This window comes from Diplotaxodon limnothrissa, linkage group LG7 (assembly GCF_057381915.1).
Source record: "Diplotaxodon limnothrissa isolate DT_005_m linkage group LG7, D_limnothrissa_male_GT1.1, whole genome shotgun sequence".
NCBI lineage: Eukaryota > Metazoa > Chordata > Actinopteri > Cichliformes > Cichlidae > Diplotaxodon > Diplotaxodon limnothrissa.
In genome coordinates, this window is record NC_140602.1 from 67,541,493 (window position 1) to 67,560,316 (window position 18,824).

At 50.8% G+C, this 18,824-nt stretch overlaps 3 protein-coding genes across 3 annotated transcripts in view; 2 read left to right on the forward strand and 1 right to left on the reverse strand.

Moving 5' to 3' along the window:
• LOC146629659 (voltage-dependent calcium channel subunit alpha-2/delta-4-like) overlaps positions 1 to 18,824 on the reverse strand; it is an 87,125-nt gene that overhangs the window by 43,737 nt on the left and 24,564 nt on the right. Inside the window, exons 12-25 of the mRNA XM_085360168.1 lie at positions 18,043 to 18,121; positions 17,836 to 17,969; positions 17,616 to 17,633; positions 16,240 to 16,317; positions 15,743 to 15,823; positions 15,585 to 15,659; positions 15,271 to 15,357; positions 14,189 to 14,260; positions 14,030 to 14,091; positions 13,358 to 13,425; positions 13,154 to 13,199; positions 12,872 to 12,969; positions 12,664 to 12,754; positions 12,352 to 12,444 (exon numbers count right to left, since the gene is read on the reverse strand). Of these exons, the coding sequence (XP_085216294.1) occupies positions 12,352 to 12,444; positions 12,664 to 12,754; positions 12,872 to 12,969; positions 13,154 to 13,199; positions 13,358 to 13,425; positions 14,030 to 14,091; positions 14,189 to 14,260; positions 15,271 to 15,357; positions 15,585 to 15,659; positions 15,743 to 15,823; positions 16,240 to 16,317; positions 17,616 to 17,633; positions 17,836 to 17,969; positions 18,043 to 18,121 (1,082 nt within the window). The remainder of the gene's footprint in view (positions 1 to 12,351; positions 12,445 to 12,663; positions 12,755 to 12,871; positions 12,970 to 13,153; positions 13,200 to 13,357; positions 13,426 to 14,029; positions 14,092 to 14,188; positions 14,261 to 15,270; positions 15,358 to 15,584; positions 15,660 to 15,742; positions 15,824 to 16,239; positions 16,318 to 17,615; positions 17,634 to 17,835; positions 17,970 to 18,042; positions 18,122 to 18,824) is intronic.
• LOC146629661 (uncharacterized) lies at positions 4,175 to 5,268 on the forward strand. Its single transcript, XM_085358919.1, has 2 exons — positions 4,175 to 5,214; positions 5,259 to 5,268. The coding sequence occupies exons 1-2, from the start codon at positions 4,181 to 4,183 to the stop codon at positions 5,266 to 5,268; spliced, it is 1,044 nt and encodes a 347-aa protein (XP_085215045.1). The 5' UTR covers positions 4,175 to 4,180.
• LOC146629662 (uncharacterized) lies at positions 8,093 to 9,105 on the forward strand. Its single transcript, XM_085358920.1, has 2 exons — positions 8,093 to 9,051; positions 9,096 to 9,105. Exons 1-2 carry the CDS (start codon positions 8,093 to 8,095, stop codon positions 9,103 to 9,105), a joined length of 969 nt encoding a protein of 322 aa, XP_085215046.1.

Consider the following 18,824-nt stretch of genomic DNA (forward strand, 5'->3'; position numbering starts at 1 on the left):
TTGTTATTAATCTCTGTCTCTCTTCCACAGCATGTCTTTTGTTCCGTCTTTCTCGCCTCACCCCTAACCGGTCACAGCAGATGGCCCCGCCCCTCCCTGAGCCTGGTTTTGCTGCAGGTTTCTTCCTGTTAAAAGGGAGTTTTTCCTTCCCACTGTGGCCAAAGCACTTGTTCATAGGGGTCATATGACTGTTTGGGTTTTCTCTGCATTATTGTAGGGTCTCCCTTACCATATAAAGCACCTTGAGGAAACTGTTGTTGTGATTTTGTGCTGTGTAAATAAAATTGAATTGAATGGAATTTAATTATAATGGCTTGAGTTAAACAGATTCTACATCTTATATGCATTTGGTCTCAACCTAAACTACACAGTGAGATATTTCTGTCTTTTCAGCTTAATTTACTTACATTCACATAAACAGTGACACTTATCTGCAGAGTCTGCATAAATGATTAGCATGTTGAACGCATAAAATCTGCCCATAACATGGGAATACCTACAGCCCCACATCTACACCTTTCGAAGTAACACCAAATGAAAAAATCTAAACAACACAAGTAATTTTTCAGTTGGCGCTCTTACTTAAATATTCTATGATTTTGTGAGGCATGTCAGATTTCTAATTTTGCCTCAGGATATCAGTGGATCTCATCTCATCTGCTGTTTTTATGTACCTGCCATTCACCACTCTGGTTTGTCCCCACAAATGAGAAAATCCTGTATAACCAACCATTTGCTTCAGCTTCACAATCCACTGTGATTCAAAAATATCTTTATCGAAAGGATCATTTATTCCTACTGCCATTCGATGATCTACACCAGAAGCCAATCATCCTACATCTCTCTTTATCAGCCCACTTCTCCATATACAGCAAATAAACAGCAGCATTTGTATTCAATTTAAGTAGGTCCCTTTAGAAATAAAGCATGAAAAGATTCAATACATGACATTTCTTCATGGCCTCACACCTCTAGTAAAACCACACGGTGAAACAGATAACAGATAATCCCAAATCTCTAGCTTCAGTTCACACACTATGAAGGGCTTTCCTGGCCTGCCCCACTTGTATCTCAAATCTGGTGGTAAATAATGTTTGGTGTTCTTCTACACATCACATAGGTCAGCTGTTCCACACAGATTTCAGGTTTATCCGGGAGAATAGTTTGTAGTAACGCAGCTCACCTCTAGATAAATCCAGTGCTCCACCTGAGGGGCAGTCCTCAGGACCTCACACAGCAGTTTTTATTTAACGAGTTCATCCTCACAGAAAACCAAACTGATTCTTCTTCAGCTTCCTCTCATGTATCTGAACTGCTGCACTGTTTTCAGAGAGAAGCACGAGTCAAACCTACACTGGAATATTTTTGTTATAATCACTCCCTCAACAATCTGAGTCCCTCAATAATCTGAGTCCCTCACTGCGTTGTGCTAATTATTGAAATGAACGACTGCATCTTCGTATATGAATGAGCATGCATCAGGCTTCCGTTTGTCGTGGGCTATCAGTTCCAAAACTGCCCCTGAGCCTCTTTGGTAAACCTAACAGCAGCTTTTTGACACCAGGAGAAGGTTTGATGACGTAGATGTTAATAATCTGGTCCACTCAATTTATCTTTATTGACTTTCTTGCATGAAATATTCTTAATGTCACAACTGAATTTTAATAGATTTAAATAATTAATAGCAAATATTGGAAATGTGGAGACGTTGGCTGTTTCTCAAAAGGCACCGATGCAGCACACCTGCAGAAAAGCAATATCACCTTGAAGATGTTATAATGCTTTGTTTTGTTTTTATTTCTTTTACTTTTGTTTCTCTTGTTGGAGATAACTGTGATCATTACAGAGCTTGTAAAAAAGGCTCTGATTAACCTTACAGTTATTATCATTCGAGTTATTGTAGATAAAGTCGATCAATATATGTTCTAATAAACTGTGCACACGTACAGGTTAATGATAGCAGCTGTGCAGTGAGATGAGCTATACGACCAATTTAAAATGAGTGATGGCACAGGAGGTTAGATGCAGGTTTGAGTACAGCTATAAAGCATCCGAATGAGCCACAAGTGCGTGCTCAGGCCACTGTAACACTGCAGATGCAAGATAAGTTTGAACTGTAATACAAACACGGCTGCTTAAAACAGGAAAATCGCTGGAATATCTGCACGAACAGAACCATGCAGACAGAAGGAAAGAGTTCACATAGTGGCCTAAGAGTAAAAGACACTGATAATGTGAGTGTTCAGGATATTAGTTTCATTTCTGCTGTCTGAGTTAGGATAAAAGTGCTCTAAAAACCTAAAAACTTCCCACTGTGGAAAAGGAGAGAAATATACAGTTATAACCTGCATGGGAACATCTGAAGCTGTGGACTGCAGCACTGCGGTAACATAATCAGTGTTTATGAAGATCAGGCCCTGCCTGAACACAGAGCTTGACTGATTGTCTAATCCTTTAATATTACGCAGAAGATTGCATCAGCTAAGAAAACACTTCCTGTATATTTAACTGCTGCAGGTTCTGGCTCCTCCTAGCAGTGTGTGTGTGTGTGTGTGTGTGTGTGTGTGTGTGTGTGTGTGTGTGTGTGTGTGTGTTTGATGGTGACACGGGTCACATCCACCTCTTTCCTCTCTTCACCCCTATCTGCACCCAACAATCAGCCAGCATCAAGTTTCCTGTTTAAACTGCGAGTTTGGAGGAAATAGACTGAGTGGAAATCAGAACTAGAGTTTGTAGATGCTGGTATCAGGCTTCTATATAGCTGTGAGCCACTTGTAAATATTCTGTAAATAGCAAATTAAACCAGTGATCATACACTGTAAATAAGAGCACTTAGTGTCAGGTTAGCGGGAGTGAGAAGTCCTATTTGCTGAACACGTTTTTCTCATATTCTTGGTCACAGAAATCTCAATATTTGGCGTTTTCCTTTCTGGTAGGGCAAATGGGGAGACATTAGTATTCTGTTCATGATTTTGGGAACGGCTCATCTCTGCAGCAAATAATCTGTTGCTCAAAACTCCTGGGAGCAGGAAAAGTAGGGAATCTGTGTTTAGGTAAACCCTATGCTTTAGTGATGAAATGGCTCTTAGAGCCGAGGCGGTAGTTACACTCAGTAGCTCAGGAACAGAGCGGGAGGGAGAGAGAGAGAAAGAGAGCCAGGGACGACAACATCACATTAGAAAGGTATAGTAATCATCCACAACTATTTTCAGTTGCTGATGATAAAGGATTCAGAAAGTTTATTCATGCAGGTCCATATGACAGAGAATATGCATGTTCTTTTTGTTTTCATATTATAATTTATATTTAATTGTGTTGTGGTTTGCAGTGTTTTGTGTTGTTTCACTTTAAATTTGTAAAAGGAAAAAGCTGAAAATTTAAATAGTTAAAAGTTGAAATATGAATAGTTGGTTTTTGTATTATATGATTTATTTATTACATTTTATGTGGAGTGAATAAATAAAAGTATATTTACGGTGACCCCTACAGACAAAGCACGTAAAAACTCCAAAACACGTAAAAACTCCAAAACACGTACAAAACACAACAGAAGTGCTCCAGGATGCAGGCGCAGTGTTGAACTTTTGTTACCTAGTGTCATGGTCCTGGGCCATGTGGGCCCAGTATTCTTAGTTTTCATGTATTTTTGTATTTTGTTCCTTATTTAGGCCATGTTTTCTGAGTTGCCCTGTTGTGTTGTTCCCTAAGTGTTTTCCCTTCATGGCTCTCTCCCCCCTGTGTGCCCTCTATGTATTTATGAGCCCTCGTCTCCCTTTGTGGTTGTTTCATGTTTCCCCAGCCCGTTACGTCTGTGTTTCCCCGTGCTCTCTCTCCTCCTGTCTGAACCTCTGTGCCTGTACATGTCATGTTCAGTTCACCCCGCCCTGTCTCGTTATGATTATCAGTGTCACCTGTGTTCCCCGTGTGTGCCCACTTTCCTCGTTTACCCTCTGTGTATTTCTGTCTGAGTCTCCCTCTGTTCGGCGTCGCGTTCTCCCTCATGTTGTGTGTAATTCTCCCCGTGGTTCGGTTCCCTTGTACAGTTCATGCTTTAGTTTTCCCAGTTTTAGTTTATTTGTATTGCCTCCCGTGGCCAGCAATAAAGCTGTGTTTTTGAGTTTATCCCCGTGTCTGCGAATCTGCATCTTGGGTCCTTCCCCTGCCTGCCACACAACGTATCATGACAGAAGAACGCGACCACAACATGGACCCAGCAGTTCACAACCCCTCCGCGGACCTCCAGTACGATCTGACCATGTCAGACCCAGCGGACAGTCCGGACGAGATTGGGGAGGAGCTGCAACGGCTCTGCCGGCTCATGACGCGCATCTGTGGGTGCACGGACCCCAGAGTGGTGTCCACCGGGTTGGCGGCCATTGACGCAATTCTCCAGCAAGCGCCACAGCTCCGGCGGTTTCCCCAGCTTTTTGAGGCGTTCGACTCTCTGGCCCCCCTGAAGGAGGAGCTTCGCGCCCGCACGCTGGCCCAGAGGGTGTTAAACGCCGCCTCCGCACCTACGACTCCGACCCGCAAACGGTTGTCGTTGCCGCTGCCTCGCGAGCCGGAGGCAGTCAGAGTAGGGACTCTGAGGCTCACCGCTGCACCGCCATCAACTCACAGTTCGTCTCCGCCACTGTCAAACTACATAGCCCAGCGCACCGAGATGGTGGAGGCCACAGATTTCGACGACGATGAGCGACAGCAGGTATTGCTAGCCTTACGGGAGGACGAGCTTCGTTGGAAGCCCTGGCTCATTTCGGAGGAGGAACTCACACCTGTTGCACCGCCTCGGACCAGCCGCTCGCCCTCCCCACACTGCTCAGACTTTACTTCGCCTGCCTCTTTTCTGGCAAGGATGTGGGCGGACGACGAGGAGGTCGCCGCCACATCACCCTCTGCTTCGGTGGCTCCAGCATCCATCGTACACACTTCCAGAAAGAACCGGCGTCAGCGCCGCCGTCGCGCACTGCTACGTCCTGTCTCGCCCTCCACGAAGCGTCCCGCGGACGCTGTGGGGGTCCTGGACGTCGATCACGAGGGGCAGCAGCACGCCGCAGGCGCACAGCTAGTGGAAGAGTTCGGGAGGGAGCCGTGGCTCGCTCCTGATCATGACGAGCGCTCTTTCCGGGGGACTCGACTGGCTCTTGGGGGTCCCCGGAGTTGCCAGGGACTTCCACCGCTCACCCCGCCCGCTTCCACGGATAAAAAGAAGCGGCACTCTCGCCACCGGCACCCTGAGCCTGCCATTTCTCGGACAGTTTTTTCTGAGCCTGCTCCTTTTCCTGCTCGTGTTTCTCCTCCCAGGTCAGTTCAGTTAGCTCCCTCGCAGCCACCCTCAGTTCAGTTAGCTCCCTCGCAGCCACCCTCAGTTCAGTTAGCTCCCTCGCAGCCACCCTCAGCTCAGTTAGCTCCCTCGCAGCCACCCTCAGCTCAGTTAGCTCCCTCGCAGCCACCCTCAGTTCAGTTAGCTCCCTCGCAGCCACCCTCAGTTCAGTTAGCTCCCTCGCAGCCACCCTCAGTTCAGTTAGCTCCCTCGCAGCCACCCTCAGTTCAGTTAGCTCCCTCGCAGCCACCCTCAGTTCAGTCTCCAGTAGCTCCAGTGCCGCCTGTAGCGCAGGCCCCAGTAGCTCCAGTGCCGCCTGTAGCGCAGACCCCAGTAGCTCCAGTGCCGCCTGTAGCGCAGGCCCCAGTAGCTCCAGTGCCGCCTGTAGCGCAGGCCCCAGTAGCTCCAGTGCCGCCTGTAGCGCAGGCCCCAGTAGCTCCAGTGCCGCCTGTAGCGCAGGCCCCAGTAGCTCCCGTGCCGCCTGTAGCGCAGGCCCCAGTAGCTCCCGTGCCGCCTGTAGCGCAGGCCCCAGTAGCTCCCGTGCCGCCTGTAGCGCAGGCCCCAGTAGCTCCCGTGCCGCCTGTAGCGCAGGCCCCAGTAGCTCCAGTGCCGCCTGTAGCGCAGGCCCCGATAGCAGTACGGTCCGCTGGTCAGCTTAACATCCAGCCAGGGGTCTCAAATCTCTCTGGCTCTGCATCAGCTCCTGCTGGGAGCTCGGATGAGCTCATCCAGGACTCCGCGGCCCCCACGCCGCCATCTACCTCGTCAGCTGGAGGGTCCGAGGGGCCCGTTCAGCCTCCTGTCTCCGCTGGAGGGTCCGAGGGGCCCGTTCAGCAACCTTCCTCGTCAGCTGGGGGTTCAGGAGAACCGCACCAGCCTCATGCCACGTCAGCTGGAGGGTCCGAGGGGCCCGTTCAGCCTCCTGTCTCCGCTGGAGGGTCCGAGGGGCCCGTTCAGCCTCCTGTCTCCGCTGGAGGGTCCGAGGGGCCCGTTCAGCCTCCTGTCTCCGCTGGAGGGTCCGAGGGGCCCGTTCAGCAACCTTCCTCGTCAGCTGGGGGTTCAGGAGAACCGCACCAGCCTCATGCCACGTCAGCTGGAGGGTCCGAGGGGCCCGTTCAGCCTCCTGTCTCAGCTGGAGGGCCCGAGGAGCCCGTCCAGCCACCTTCTGCTACGCCTGGCTCAGCCTGTGCTTCGTCAGCTGCAGCTCCAGCCTGTGCTTCGTCCGCTGCAGCTCCGGCCTGTGCTTCGTCCGCTGCAGCTCCGGCCTGTGCTTCGTCCGCTGCAGCTCCGGCCTGTGCTTCGTCCGCTGCAGCTCCGGCCTGTGCTTCGTCCGCTGCAGCCTCAGAGTCTTCGTCCGCTGCAGCCTCAGAGTCTTCGTCCGCTGCAGCCTCAGAGTCTTCGTCCGCTGCAGCCTCAGAGTCTTCGTCCGCTGCAGCCTCAGCCTGTGCTTCGACTGGTCCCGCTGCAGCCTCAGCCTGTGCTTCGACTGGTCCCGCCTCGACTGGTCCCGCCTCGACTGGTCCCGCCTCGACTGGTCCTGTGCCCACCGGGCCTCGGCCAGTACGCCTGACACTGGAGAGCCGCCGCCGCTGCCTTCCGCGCGGCCGGCCCCCTGAACTGCTCCGTCGTCTCCTTCGCCGCCGCCGCTGCCTTCCGTGCGGCCGGCCCCCTGAACTGCTCCGTCGTCTCCTTCGCCGCCGCCGCTGCCTTCCGCGCGGCCGGCCCCCTGAACTGCTCCATCTCCTTCGCCGCCGCCGCTGCCTTCCGCGCGGCCGGCCTCCTGAACTGCTCCGTCGTCTCCTTCGCCGCCGCCGCTGCCTCCCGCGCGGCCGGCCTCCGGACCAGCTCTGCCACCTGTGCCACCCACCTGGTCGGTTCCCCGACCGTGTGACCCGTGAACTCTGGTGCCTGTGGGCTCTGGGTCAGCCCCCTGAACTTTATTTTGACTATGGTCATGTGCTCCCGTGTTTTCTGTTGTTTATTTTGTTTCCCGTTCTGGTCCCTCCGTCCTGGTCCCCCGCCCCCCGCCCTGGGTGGGTTGTTTTCTGTTTTTGTTTTTGTTTCTCGGGTTTGGGCTGTCGGGAGCCAGCCCTTTAGGGGGGGGGGTGGTGTCATGGTCCTGGGCCATGTGGGCCCAGTATTCTTAGTTTTCATGTATTTTTGTATTTTGTTCCTTATTTAGGCCATGTTTTCTGAGTTGCCCTGTTGTGTTGTTCCCTAAGTGTTTTCCCTTCATGGCTCTCTCCCCCCTGTGTGCCCTCTATGTATTTATGAGCCCTCGTCTCCCTTTGTGGTTGTTTCATGTTTCCCCAGCCCGTTACGTCTGTGTTTCCCCGTGCTCTCTCTCCTCCTGTCTGAACCTCTGTGCCTGTACATGTCATGTTCAGTTCACCCCGCCCTGTCTCGTTATGATTATCAGTGTCACCTGTGTTCCCCGTGTGTGCCCACTTTCCTCGTTTACCCTCTGTGTATTTCTGTCTGAGTCTCCCTCTGTTCGGCGTCGCGTTCTCCCTCATGTTGTGTGTAATTCTCCCCGTGGTTCGGTTCCCTTGTACAGTTCATGCTTTAGTTTTCCCAGTTTTAGTTTATTTGTATTGCCTCCCGTGGCCAGCAATAAAGCTGTGTTTTTGAGTTTATCCCCGTGTCTGCGAATCTGCATCTTGGGTCCTTCCCCTGCCTGCCACACAACGTATCATGACAGAAGAACGCGACCACAACATGGACCCAGCAGTTCACAACCCCGCCGCGGACCTCCAGTACGATCTGACCATGTCAGACCCAGCGGACAGTCCGGACGAGATTGGGGAGGAGCTGCAACGGCTCTGCCGGCTCATGACGCGCATCTGTGGGTGCACGGACCCCAGAGTGGTGTCCACCGGGTTGGCGGCCATTGACGCAATTCTCCAGCAAGCGCCACAGCTCCGGCGGTTTCCCCAGCTTTTTGAGGCGTTCGACTCTCTGGCCCCCCTGAAGGAGGAGCTTCGCGCCCGCACGCTGGCCCAGAGGGTGTTAAACGCCGCCTCCGCACCTACGACTCCGACCCGCAAACGGTTGTCGTTGCCGCTGCCTCGCGAGCCGGAGGCAGTCAGAGTAGGGACTCTGAGGCTCACCGCTGCACCGCCATCAACTCACAGTTCGTCTCCGCCACTGTCAAACTACATAGCCCAGCGCACCGAGATGGTGGAGGCCACAGATTTCGACGACGATGAGCGACAGCAGGTATTGCTAGCCTTACGGGAGGACGAGCTTCGTTGGAAGCCCTGGCTCATTTCGGAGGAGGAACTCACACCTGTTGCACCGCCTCGGACCAGCCGCTCGCCCTCCCCACACTGCTCAGACTTTACTTCGCCTGCCTCTTTTCTGGCAAGGATGTGGGCGGACGACGAGGAGGTCGCCGCCACATCACCCTCTGCTTCGGTGGCTCCAGCATCCATCGTACACACTTCCAGAAAGAACCGGCGTCAGCGCCGCCGTCGCGCACTGCTACGTCCTGTCTCGCCCTCCACGAAGCGTCCCGCGGACGCTGTGGGGGTCCTGGACGTCGATCACGAGGGGCAGCAGCACGCCGCAGGCGCACAGCTAGTGGAAGAGTTCGGGAGGGAGCCGTGGCTCGCTCCTGATCATGACGAGCGCTCTTTCCGGGGGACTCGACTGGCTCTTGGGGGTCCCCGGAGTTGCCAGGGACTTCCACCGCTCACCCCGCCCGCTTCCACGGATAAAAAGAAGCGGCACTCTCGCCACCGGCACCCTGAGCCTGCCATTTCTCGGACAGTTTTTTCTGAGCCTGCTCCTTTTCCTGCTCGTGTTTCTCCTCCCAGGTCAGTTCAGTTAGCTCCCTCGCAGCCACCCTCAGTTCAGTTAGCTCCCTCGCAGCCACCCTCAGTTCAGTTAGCTCCCTCGCAGCCACCCTCAGCTCAGTTAGCTCCCTCGCAGCCACCCTCAGCTCAGTTAGCTCCCTCGCAGCCACCCTCAGTTCAGTTAGCTCCCTCGCAGCCACCCTCAGTTCAGTTAGCTCCCTCGCAGCCACCCTCAGTTCAGTTAGCTCCCTCGCAGCCACCCTCAGTTCAGTTAGCTCCCTCGCAGCCACCCTCAGTTCAGTCTCCAGTAGCTCCAGTGCCGCCTGTAGCGCAGGCCCCAGTAGCTCCAGTGCCGCCTGTAGCGCAGGCCCCAGTAGCTCCAGTGCCGCCTGTAGCGCAGGCCCCAGTAGCTCCAGTGCCGCCTGTAGCGCAGGCCCCAGTAGCTCCCGTGCCGCCTGTAGCGCAGGCCCCAGTAGCTCCCGTGCCGCCTGTAGCGCAGGCCCCAGTAGCTCCCGTGCCGCCTGTAGCGCAGGCCCCAGTAGCTCCCGTGCCGCCTGTAGCGCAGGCCCCAGTAGCTCCAGTGCCGCCTGTAGCGCAGGCCCCGATAGCAGTACGGTCCGCTGGTCAGCTTAACATCCAGCCAGGGGTCTCAAATCTCTCTGGCTCTGCATCAGCTCCTGCTGGGAGCTCGGATGAGCTCATCCAGGACTCCGCGGCCCCCACGCCGCCATCTACCTCGTCAGCTGGAGGGTCCGAGGGGCCCGTTCAGCCTCCTGTCTCCGCTGGAGGGTCCGAGGGGCCCGTTCAGCAACCTTCCTCGTCAGCTGGGGGTTCAGGAGAACCGCACCAGCCTCATGCCACGTCAGCTGGAGGGTCCGAGGGGCCCGTTCAGCCTCCTGTCTCCGCTGGAGGGTCCGAGGGGCCCGTTCAGCCTCCTGTCTCCGCTGGAGGGTCCGAGGGGCCCGTTCAGCCTCCTGTCTCCGCTGGAGGGTCCGAGGGGCCCGTTCAGCCTCCTGTCTCCGCTGGAGGGTCCGAGGGGCCCGTTCAGCAACCTTCCTCGTCAGCTGGGGGTTCAGGAGAACCGCACCAGCCTCATGCCACGTCAGCTGGAGGGTCCGAGGGGCCCGTTCAGCCTCCTGTCTCAGCTGGAGGGCCCGAGGAGCCCGTCCAGCCACCTTCTGCTACGCCTGGCTCAGCCTGTGCTTCGTCAGCTGCAGCTCCGGCCTGTGCTTCGTCAGCTGCAGCTCCGGCCTGTGCTTCGTCCGCTGCAGCTCCGGCCTGTGCTTCGTCCGCTGCAGCTCCGGCCTGTGCTTCGTCCGCTGCAGCTCCGGCCTGTGCTTCGTCCGCTGCAGCTCCGGCCTGTGCTTCGTCCGCTGCAGCTCCGGCCTGTGCTTCGTCCGCTGCAGCCTCAGAGTCTTCGTCCGCTGCAGCCTCAGAGTCTTCGTCCGCTGCAGCCTCAGAGTCTTCGTCCGCTGCAGCCTCAGAGTCTTCGTCCGCTGCAGCCTCAGCCTGTGCTTCGACTGGTCCCGCTGCAGCCTCAGCCTGTGCTTCGACTGGTCCCGCCTCGACTGGTCCCGCCTCGACTGGTCCTGTGCCCACCGGGCCTCGGCCAGTACGCCTGACACTGGAGAGCCGCCGCCGCTGCCTTCCGCGCGGCCGGCCCCCTGAACTGCTCCGTCGTCTCCTTCGCCGCCGCCGCTGCCTTCCGCGCGGCCGGCCCCCTGAACTGCTCCATCTCCTTCGCCGCCGCCGCTGCCTTCCGCGCGGCCGGCCTCCTGAACTGCTCCGTCGTCTCCTTCGCCGCCGCCGCTGCCTCCCGCGCGGCCGGCCTCCGGACCAGCTCTGCCACCTGTGCCACCCGCCTGGTCGGTTCCCCGACCGTGTGACCCGTGAACTCTGGTGCCTGTGGGCTCTGGGTCAGCCCCCTGAACTTTATTTTGACTATGGTCATGTGCTCCCGTGTTTTCTGTTGTTTATTTTGTTTCCCGTTCTGGTCCCTCCGTCCTGGTCCCCCGCCCCCCGCCCTGGGTGGGTTGTTTTCTGTTTTTGTTTTTGTTTCTCGGGTTTGGGCTGTCGGGAGCCAGCCCTTTAGGGGGGGGTGGTGTCATGGTCCTGGGCCATGTGGGCCCAGTATTCTTAGTTTTCATGTATTTTTGTATTTTGTTCCTTATTTAGGCCATGTTTTCTGAGTTGCCCTGTTGTGTTGTTCCCTAAGTGTTTTCCCTTCATGGCTCTCTCCCCCCTGTGTGCCCTCTATGTATTTATGAGCCCTCGTCTCCCTTTGTGGTTGTTTCATGTTTCCCCAGCCCGTTACGTCTGTGTTTCCCCGTGCTCTCTCTCCTCCTGTCTGAACCTCTGTGCCTGTACATGTCATGTTCAGTTCACCCCGCCCTGTCTCGTTATGATTATCAGTGTCACCTGTGTTCCCCGTGTGTGCCCACTTTCCTCGTTTACCCTCTGTGTATTTCTGTCTGAGTCTCCCTCTGTTCGGCGTCGCGTTCTCCCTCATGTTGTGTGTAATTCTCCCCGTGGTTCGGTTCCCTTGTACAGTTCATGCTTTAGTTTTCCCAGTTTTAGTTTATTTGTATTGCCTCCCGTGGCCAGCAATAAAGCTGTGTTTTTGAGTTTATCCCCGTGTCTGCGAATCTGCATCTTGGGTCCTTCCCCTGCCTGCCACACAACGTATCATGACACCTAGTGGCTACACAAGCCAGGAAGCACCAACGACCGGATTTGGTGTGTGGTAGTAACAGGTAAATGAACTTTTTTTTTAAATTATTTGAATATATATGAGTGATTGTGTATAAATACACAAACAATACAAATATGCTTTCAATTGTGTCATTTAAGTGATCTAGGTAGCTCTGTTTTGAAGTTCAGTTCATGCTAGATGTGTTTTGGAGTTTGGACGTGCTTTGTCTCTAAGGGCCACCGCATATATTTATACATAAACATATATAAATAAAACCACTTTTGTTTTTTACATTAGTAATTCCTTTTGTGCATAATTTTATATTATTGTTAATAATAAATTAATTAAAGCAACAAAATAACCTGGAGAGCCGGTTCAGAGCCGAAAGAGCCGGCTCTCTAAAAATAGCCGTAAATCCCATCACTACTATGCTTGCACATTACATAACTGAGTTGCTGCCATTAAAAAATAAAGTAAATTGCCATCATGTTTTCCAGTATTCAGGTATTTCTTGTGTTTCTGTTCATTTTGGGTCTTACTTTGTCACTCTGGTCTCCACTCCTGCATATCTCACAACCCTCATCAGGCCGGATCGAGTACCGAGGAAAGCCGTCTCAACCCCTGGCTCCACCCTGCATACAAACAACAGTAACACAAGATTAAAAGGGAAATCAGCTCTTTATCAGGAGCAAAAATCGGACAAACGTCACACGTTCCAAGAAAAGCCCCAAAAGTTTTTACAAGTAAAACACCTCAATTGATCTTCCAGATATTTTTGGTTTTATCTGTTTAGGTTTTAGGACATCTCATAACCAATAAAACGTCAGGGCATGTCATGTCTCCTGCCTGACCTGTCGTTCAGCATCAGGGTGTTCCAGTAGGCCTCAAGCGGAGCTGTGACCACGGCGTCGAACAGCGTCTGCGACAGCAGCACCTCGTCACCTGGTTAATGGGAAAGCTTCAGTTGAATGAAAGCAGATTCAAGGTCAACCTGGACCAGAGCTTCTAACTGAACACAGAAAAGGGGAACAAACTAAAGCTTGAGTGTCAAAAACCTACACTCGAGGTCAGGCTCCTTCCCCAGCAGGTAGCGGATGGCGGCCTGCAGCTGTGAGTACTTTCGGTGAGCAGGGTCGATGTCTGTCTCACAGTAAGTCCTGAGGAAACCAGATCTATTAAACCAGGTTCACAGAACCTCTGTATTCTGCAGGACGTTTGACAGGGTTTCAGGCCAATAACATTAATATATTTGTAGGCTGTCTGATCAGTGTCAGTGTCAGAACAGATAAATGAAATGGCTGAAAACGTTTGTCTTAAATCATCATCAAGGACGGTTTTTACCACTCAGAGGCGATGGTGAGATCTGGTGAGGTCAGATCATGCAGCCCTGAGAAGCAAGGTAGAAAAAGTTTAGTCGGTTCAAATGAAAACACAGAAGTTTACTTCACGTTAGTTTAAGAAATGTGTTGCAGAGCATGTAGTTAACAGGCTCCACACAGCACACGATTTCAAGTCTGTGCTGAGGGCAGTTGTGGGAAACCTCACCTTCTTCCACAGATACATTTCCCATAAACATGAGCTTCCCGTGACCTTTGGTCAGTGCCATGCCGAAGCTGCGGAGACAGGTGGGGAGACGGTGACACTAATTTGATTTCTGCACCGTACAGTGTGCCCTGCTGCCCTCTAGAGGCCTCCTGGATGAAGCTCAAACATTACAGGACATATTTTCTGTACTAATATACAATAAAAAACTTTTTGATCCATCCCTCTGTATTTTTGATTATCTCTTCTTTTCTTTAAAGACCATAAGCACATACTACAGGCTTGTGAGATGAATTTCTGCTGCTATCTTCTACAGGGGATCCGACTTTGACCATTCCTTCGTAAAAGCTGGAGTTGTGCGCCCTTCATTAATGTTCCAGTAGAATAAAATCCAAAATTAAGCAGCAGGGAATAACATTCGACCTAAATTTGATGTTGTGTAAATTATGTGATATATTATAAGTTTTCCTTCTTTTACCCTGACTAAACATTAAGTCAGGATGCATGAACAGCGTATAGCTAGACCTTACAGGCTTTCACAGCTGACTGACAAGTTTGACTGAAAATTCAGCGAGTGATGATGTCACTGTGCTACGCGTGAACAACCAGAAGAACAAACTGTCAGACAGGGCACGAGAGGACTGATGGACAAAGCACAAAGCACTGCGCGTTTACCTGAAAGGCGTGTTGTCAATGTTGGTGTAGAAATATTCGTTGGTGAGGTACAGCGGCCTTTTCTGTGGCACAAAGAATCATTTTATCAGTGATGCTGCAGTTTATCGGCACATTTAATAAGCAAACTCTACGATCGACTGACTGAGACATCAGTATTACCCCTTTATCCACCGACGCTCTGATGTTCAGGCTGAGAGTGCCCGTCTCTCCTTTCACCATGGCCGTCCTCAGCTGAAAGTAGAGAAAGGAGTTTAAAATAAACTCTGAGATATATTTTAAATGTTTTTCTGCCTAAAGAAAAAAAAGACACTGATGCTACTGAACCACTTTAGAAATTCTCTCATGCAGAGAGAAATCAGGGATTACTAAACGCGAGGGGATTTAATAATAATAATAGTAATAATAATACATCCATCCATCCATCTTCATCCGCTTTATCCGAGGCCGGGTCGTGGGGGCAGCAGCCTAAGCAAAGACGCCCAGACCTCCCTCTCCCCAGCCACCTCCTCCAGCTTATCCGGGGGAACACCAAGGCGTTCCCAGGCCAGCCGAGAGATATAATCTCTCCAGCGTGTCCTGGGTCTGCCCCGGGGCCTCCTCCCGGTGGGACATGCCTGGAACACCTCACCCAGGAGGCGCCCAGGGGGCATCCTTGTCAGATGCCCGAACCACCTCAATAAAATGTATTATTATTATTTAATAATAATACATTTTATTTAAAAATAGCGCCTTTCAGAGCTCCCAAGGACACTGTACAACAAATACAAAATAATAAGAGTAACAGATAAAAGTTAAAAGCGTGCAGAGGTTTAAACATAAGCAATTTTAAACAGGTGAGTTTTGAGGCTGGACTTAAAAAGAGGTCAGGGGGTGAGGAATTCCAGAGTCGAGGGGCAGAGCAACTAAAAGCCCCGCCCCCCACTGTAATCAGACGAGTGGAAGGAACAGAGAGAGAAAGAGAAGATCTGAGGCAGGATGGGAAGTTCATCTGTACTAGATCAGAGAGGTATTGAATTACAGTAATCAATTCGAGAGATAATGAGATTATGGACGAGAATGGCAGTGGCATGAGGAGTGAGGAAAGGGGGGAGGCGATTGATGTTACGGAGCTGAAAATATGCTGCACGTGTGACATTATTGATGTTTCCCTTTTCCTGCTTTTGGAACTTTTGACATTCACATGATGATATCCGAACAAACCCATCAATAATTGTGTCCTGAAATAATCTGTTTGTGTTTACCAGCTCGTCTGTGTCCTCCCACTCCACCTCTGACAGATCCACACTGTTATAGTTTGGCTTCGGCTTCAGTTTCTTTCCGTCTTTGTACTGCAGGACAGAAGAGGCACTGTTACTGAGTGTGTGTGTGTGTGTGTGTGTGTGTAATACTGTACAACCCTTCTCATAAATATTTGATACCGTTCCCTCTTAATGCACCCTTCAGGAGATTTGCTAAACTTTTATTACTTTAAATTTAGCTCAAGTAAATCAGAGCAGCTGCCACGGAGCCCGTGAGCTAAATGTGTCTTCCAAAGTGGCCTTGAAACACAGCTCACCAGAGGTCGAAGGTCGGGGTGAGACAGGATGTAGCCGTTGTTGTTGATGAGGAAGGCGTAGCCGTGAGCTCCCAGCTGAGAGGAGAGCAGAAAATATTTAAAGCGTTTATTTTGGAAATAAAATAAAGCAGAAACAGAGTAAACCGCCCAGAGCTCACCATGTATCGGGGTGCCAGCTTCATCACCTCCATCAGCGGGATGTCGGAGCCGACCACACCGAGCAGGATGCCATGGGACAGCTGGAGACAGACGCACAGTCAAAACTCAGAGTTATAATCAAGCACCAGCCTTTTGGTTTGTGCTTCTTTCAGACACATTCAGCCCACTTTGACCTTCAGTGGCGTGTCCCAGTGAAACTTCCTTTTCTGTCACTGTAAAGTTTAACTACACTTTTAATGCCTGTGCAATTTCAATATAACAAAAGATATGCATTTTCAACAGCAGGCTATTTCTGCAGCAGTGTTTAGTGTTCAAAAGTACAAAATAGTTGCTCTCTTTCACATTTTCCAAAGCAAAGCAGAATTTAAAATGTCATAGTAAACGTACGGCATGACAAGTCATCTGAACTATTTATTGATTTATTTCTGTTTTCATTGACTGTACAGACGTGCTGCTCTTCATCGTCAGGCTGATGTGTATCAGAGCTGACACTGACCGTCTCCTTCTTCTTGCTGAAGACCGGCATGGCCACTGAGGTCATGAGCAGCAGACTCTGAGCCTTGGTGGTGAAAAGCTGAGAGACGGGAGAACATTGGGCACAAAGTGTGATTATCTGAAGTACAGAGACAAACACTCAATATAATGAACAACAAATCTGTAACAGGTGCACACAGTATTACTGTCCACATTACACAACGTGTCGCTGGATAGACTCTGACAGACGGGACCGTACAGGTTTTACATTTTTGTTTTTATATAGTATGTTGGCATTTTGGGTCATTTCTTAATTTTAAAGGTGTTTTGCAGACAATGTTATTTGTCGGTGCGTTGATTTCACATTATGTGCACATCTGAGCTTGAACTCCAGGTGGTGGTGTGGTCCTGATGCGGACCTGCCATGATGATATGAGCACTACAATCAGTTTGAGAACACTTCAGGGAGGCCTCCAGCAACTTTCAGGAAACTGAGAAAAAGGCACCTTTTTAAAAGTCAACCCATATATCTATTTATTTGAATGTGGGACTATGGGATGGATGAATGGATGATCTTCTACATGAACAAAATAAAGATAAAAGAATCTAAAAAGTCTAATTTTCTGAAGCTCAGAGCTGATAAGACAGAGGTTCTAGTTTCTGTACCAGAAAATATGCCCGTTCTGATCTAGAATAATCTAGGCCTTTGCCCTCAACTGTTCCTGTCAGTGTACCTGATCTAAGACTTCGTGTTGATCAGTCCTTGTCCTTCGACACACAGAGTTCTCCAAATGCTGTTTTTTCCGACTCACTAAAATCATCAAGGAAAGGTGCTTGTTTGTGTTTTGTCTCTTCTTGTATAGACTTCTGTAACTCTCTTTTTCTGCACTCAGTAAGTCGACACCCTGGGTTGCCTGGACGCAATTTTAAAAATGCTAATTTACTACATCAAACAGACCGTCTCATACAACTCCACTTTGATGTTACTTCACAAGCTCCCTGTAGCACTTACAATGCTGTTTAAAATCCTCACCCTTACCTACAGAGCATTTCATGCTCAGGCATGGCAGCTAATGGCTATTTGAAAGGCTTCTCCTGTTGCACAGGAGGAAGAACATGGCCTAAAACCTGAGATCCAAACATGTCCATGCAGTTCTCAGATATCTTCACACAGGTGTGTTGTAGTATTTGTAAGCTGGGTTTCTGCAGCTCTGAACCATTGCAGCTTAAAAAGCTGAACTTTGTGCTGATCCTTTGGATCTTCTGATAAAAGAAATGCCAAAAATAAACTCCATGTTATATACTGATGGTAGAACCTGTAGGAGCTTCACACAAGTCCAACAGATGAAGAACTAACTATTAATCTAAAACTGCAACTTCTTTTTTTTTTTTTTTTACCTCCTCTGTGTTTGGAAGCTGTTGGGGTGATGGAGATGAAGGCCCAGAGGATCATGGGATAATGGGTTCATGGAGACGAGGAGAAAAAACACACATGACAATAATGACATTGTTCTGATTTAAATGAGCCCTTCACAACAGATTTAAATAGAATGGCAGTGTATACTGTAAATATGTTTAATGGCTTCTTTAAGCCCTTTGATTGGCCAGGCAGGCTCACCACAGTGTCCATGTAGGCCTCTGTCCAGATGATATCGTGGTCATGGTTGATGACCATTGGCCGACTGAGCACGTGCAGGTACTCCATGACGTTCTCCTGCACATCTGCCAGTGTGGCGATGTGTGTGTAATAACCTGAAAAAACACATGTGAGCATATTAGTGTCTGCATGAAGAAAAAGCAGGAAAGTATCACACACAGGACCGACCTTTGTTGTTGCAGGCGATCCACTTGGTGTTTTGAGCAAAGGTCATCTCTCTGCCAATCAGGTAGGTGAAGACTCGCACCTGAACACAGTGGCACACCTGTTTATGTCCGTGTTTGCCCGTTTACAAAGTTACCTGCTAATGTTTTTGTGCAGGCAACTGTAGTTAAACACAGGAAGTCGGGTTTAGAGCACCTCATTCTTACTCAAACTGAGTAAGAATGAGGTGATAAGACAAAGGAGTTGATAGTGGACTTCCGGAGGTGCAGAGAAGTACACACCCCCATCACCATCAACGGCGCTGCTGTGGAGAGAGTGAGCAGCTTCCGGTTCCTTGGAGTACATCTGGCTGAGGATCTTACGTGGTCAGTACACACAAACAAAACAGTGAAGAAGGCGCAGCAGCGCCTCTTCTTTCTCAGGAGACTGAAAAGATTCGGCATGAGCCCCCGCATCCTCAGGACCTTCTATCACTGTGCCATTGAGAGCATCCTCACTGGATGCATCACCACCTGGTATGGCAACAGCACCGCCTACAACCGCAAAGCTCTCCAGCGAGTAGTGCGGTGCTCTGAACGGATAATTGGAGGTGAGCTTCCCTCCCTCCAAGACATCTACAGGAAGCGGTGCCTGAGGAAAGCGGGGAGGATCATCAAGGACTCCAGTCACCCCAGCCATAAACTGTTCAGACTACTTCCATCAGGAAGGAGGTTCTGCAGCATCCGGTCCCGTACCAGCAGACTGAGAGACAGCTTTTTCCATCAGGCCATCAGACTGCTGAACAC

What these genes read in the sequence shown, in the direction of transcription:
- LOC146629661 (XM_085358919.1), top strand. Translation starts at nt 4,181, where the DNA reads ATGACAGAAGAACGCGACCACAACATGGACCCAGCAGTTCACAACCCC.
- LOC146629662 (XM_085358920.1), top strand. Translation starts at nt 8,093, where the DNA reads ATGTCAGACCCAGCGGACAGTCCGGACGAGATTGGGGAGGAGCTGCAA.